Source organism: Pteropus vampyrus, unplaced genomic scaffold (genome assembly GCF_000151845.1).
Source record: "Pteropus vampyrus isolate Shadow unplaced genomic scaffold, Pvam_2.0 Scaffold291, whole genome shotgun sequence".
Classification (NCBI taxonomy): Eukaryota; Metazoa; Chordata; class Mammalia; order Chiroptera; family Pteropodidae; genus Pteropus; species Pteropus vampyrus.
The window spans coordinates 507,466-509,144 of record NW_011889072.1 but is presented as its reverse complement, the minus strand read 5'-3'; the positions used below and the strand labels follow the sequence as shown (position 1 = coordinate 509,144).

Here is a 1,679-nt window from a genome sequence, read left to right as displayed (position 1 = left end):
TCTCAGAAGCTCCTAGTGCAGGGAGAGGCCTGCCTGGAGTGGCCGCGGTGTGATCAGAGGCTGGTGTACAGCCTGGGGGGACCTGTCTCCTCTCCTGCCTGGACAGGAGGCAAGGTGGCCCTTGGCCGGAATTCCCAGGATGATCCCCAGCCCCTCGCGGACAAGAGGGCCTCGCTGCAACATGCGGGTCAGGCCGAGCCCGCTTCCTCCGGGGCCTGGGCTCTTCCCCAGGCAGTGCGCGCCGTGACCCGCCCCAGACCCCCGGGCGCCGCATCTTCACGGGCTTCCCTGGTCCTCACGCGTGTCGTCACAGCCGGGGGCGGGGGACGAAGCGTGGCCCGTGCGGCTCCACGAGGAGGGGGCTCTGGGGGCCGTGCCTGGGCCCCCACTTCTCCCTGTGCACCTCTTCCTTCCGTGCGCTTTGTGCCATTTCTGGGATCTGTAAGTCCTGGGAGCCCCCGCAGCGAGCCTGGGGGTGGCCTTGGGGACCCCGACACAGTCACCGAGTGCCTACCCGGGGGCCCCGTTTATGTTTCTGTTGCGTTGTTTTTTGGAACGGGGCAGGTTGTAAAACCGGGGAAAGTCACAGTGACACTTAAGAGACAGAGTCTTGTCCCCCACACGGGTGGCCGTCTGGTTGGAGAGAAAGAACACACACACTTGGGAAAAAATGGTCTCGGTAAGTCTGCAAACTAGAAATGTAGAGAAGTGTGGGTGGTTCCAAGGAGGGACGGGAGGCAGAGCACCTCGCCTGGCACCCGCGGTCCCCAAGGCCCCCTCCCCATGACCGCGGCCGGAGACGGCAGAGCTGCTCCCGCCAAGCCCGCCTGGACGCCGTTGTCGGGCACAGCAGTTAGAGGGGGGCTCCCTTGGCTGCCGCTGTGTCCTGTGCAGGCCCGAGTCCAGCGCCCCAGGTGGCTGGGCCACCTCTCCCCTGCACTCCGTCTTCCAGCTCTGCCCGCCAGCCCTGAGCGGGGCTGGAACCACCCACGGGGTCCAGCGGGGACGCAGCCTGGAACCTGGCCCATCAGCAGCCATTCTGGGTCCCTGATGTTCATTTGAACTTTATTTATTTTGTAGTTTTGTTTGTGTTTAACTTATAAAAATTTGGCATAAGTTTATATGCCTAGTTTAAGGTGCGAACGGATTATCTGAACAAAAAAATTTAAGGCAACCCATCGGTCGCCCTCATTTCCCTCTCGGAGGGTCTGCATGCCTCAGGCTAAAAGGACTCTGGGCTGGTCACCGGAGCGTCTCGCTCACTATCTGTGCAGGAGACGCTGCCCCCAGATTTTAAGGGTGTCCCTGCTCTTCTGGGAGACTCGGACACTTGTCCAGCAGCCCCGTGAGGAGGCGAGTCAGGAATGAGACCTTGGGAGGTGGCACGGCCTGGTGTGAGGGAGGTGCCCGGAGACACGGGAGGCACATGCCCCAGGACGAAGGAGGCCGGCCGAGCTCTTACCCAAACGTGAACCTGTCCACGCTCTTGTCCACCTCGGCGGACTGGTCCTCCTGCGCCTCAGGGTGGCGGATGGACACACGGACACTGCTGACCGTGGCATGGTGGATCCTGTGCAGAGCCCACCGCACTGAGATGGCCACGGCGGTCACGTTGGTAGCCTCGAGGCCCTCAACAGGGTGGGGTCCTGGGGGACAAAGGGGTTGTTCGGCCGGGGGCG

The 1,679-nt window shown here is 62.8% G+C and overlaps 1 protein-coding gene across 1 annotated transcript in view; it reads right to left on the bottom strand.

The window, feature by feature from the left end:
* SNED1 (sushi, nidogen and EGF like domains 1) overlaps nucleotides 1–1,679 on the bottom strand; it is a gene marked incomplete at its 5' end in the record, with an annotated part of 56,460 nt that overhangs the window by 19,780 nt on the left and 35,001 nt on the right. Inside the window, 1 exon segment of the mRNA XM_023521082.1 lies at nucleotides 1,302–1,646. Coding sequence (XP_023376850.1) covers nucleotides 1,302–1,646 — 345 coding nt within the window.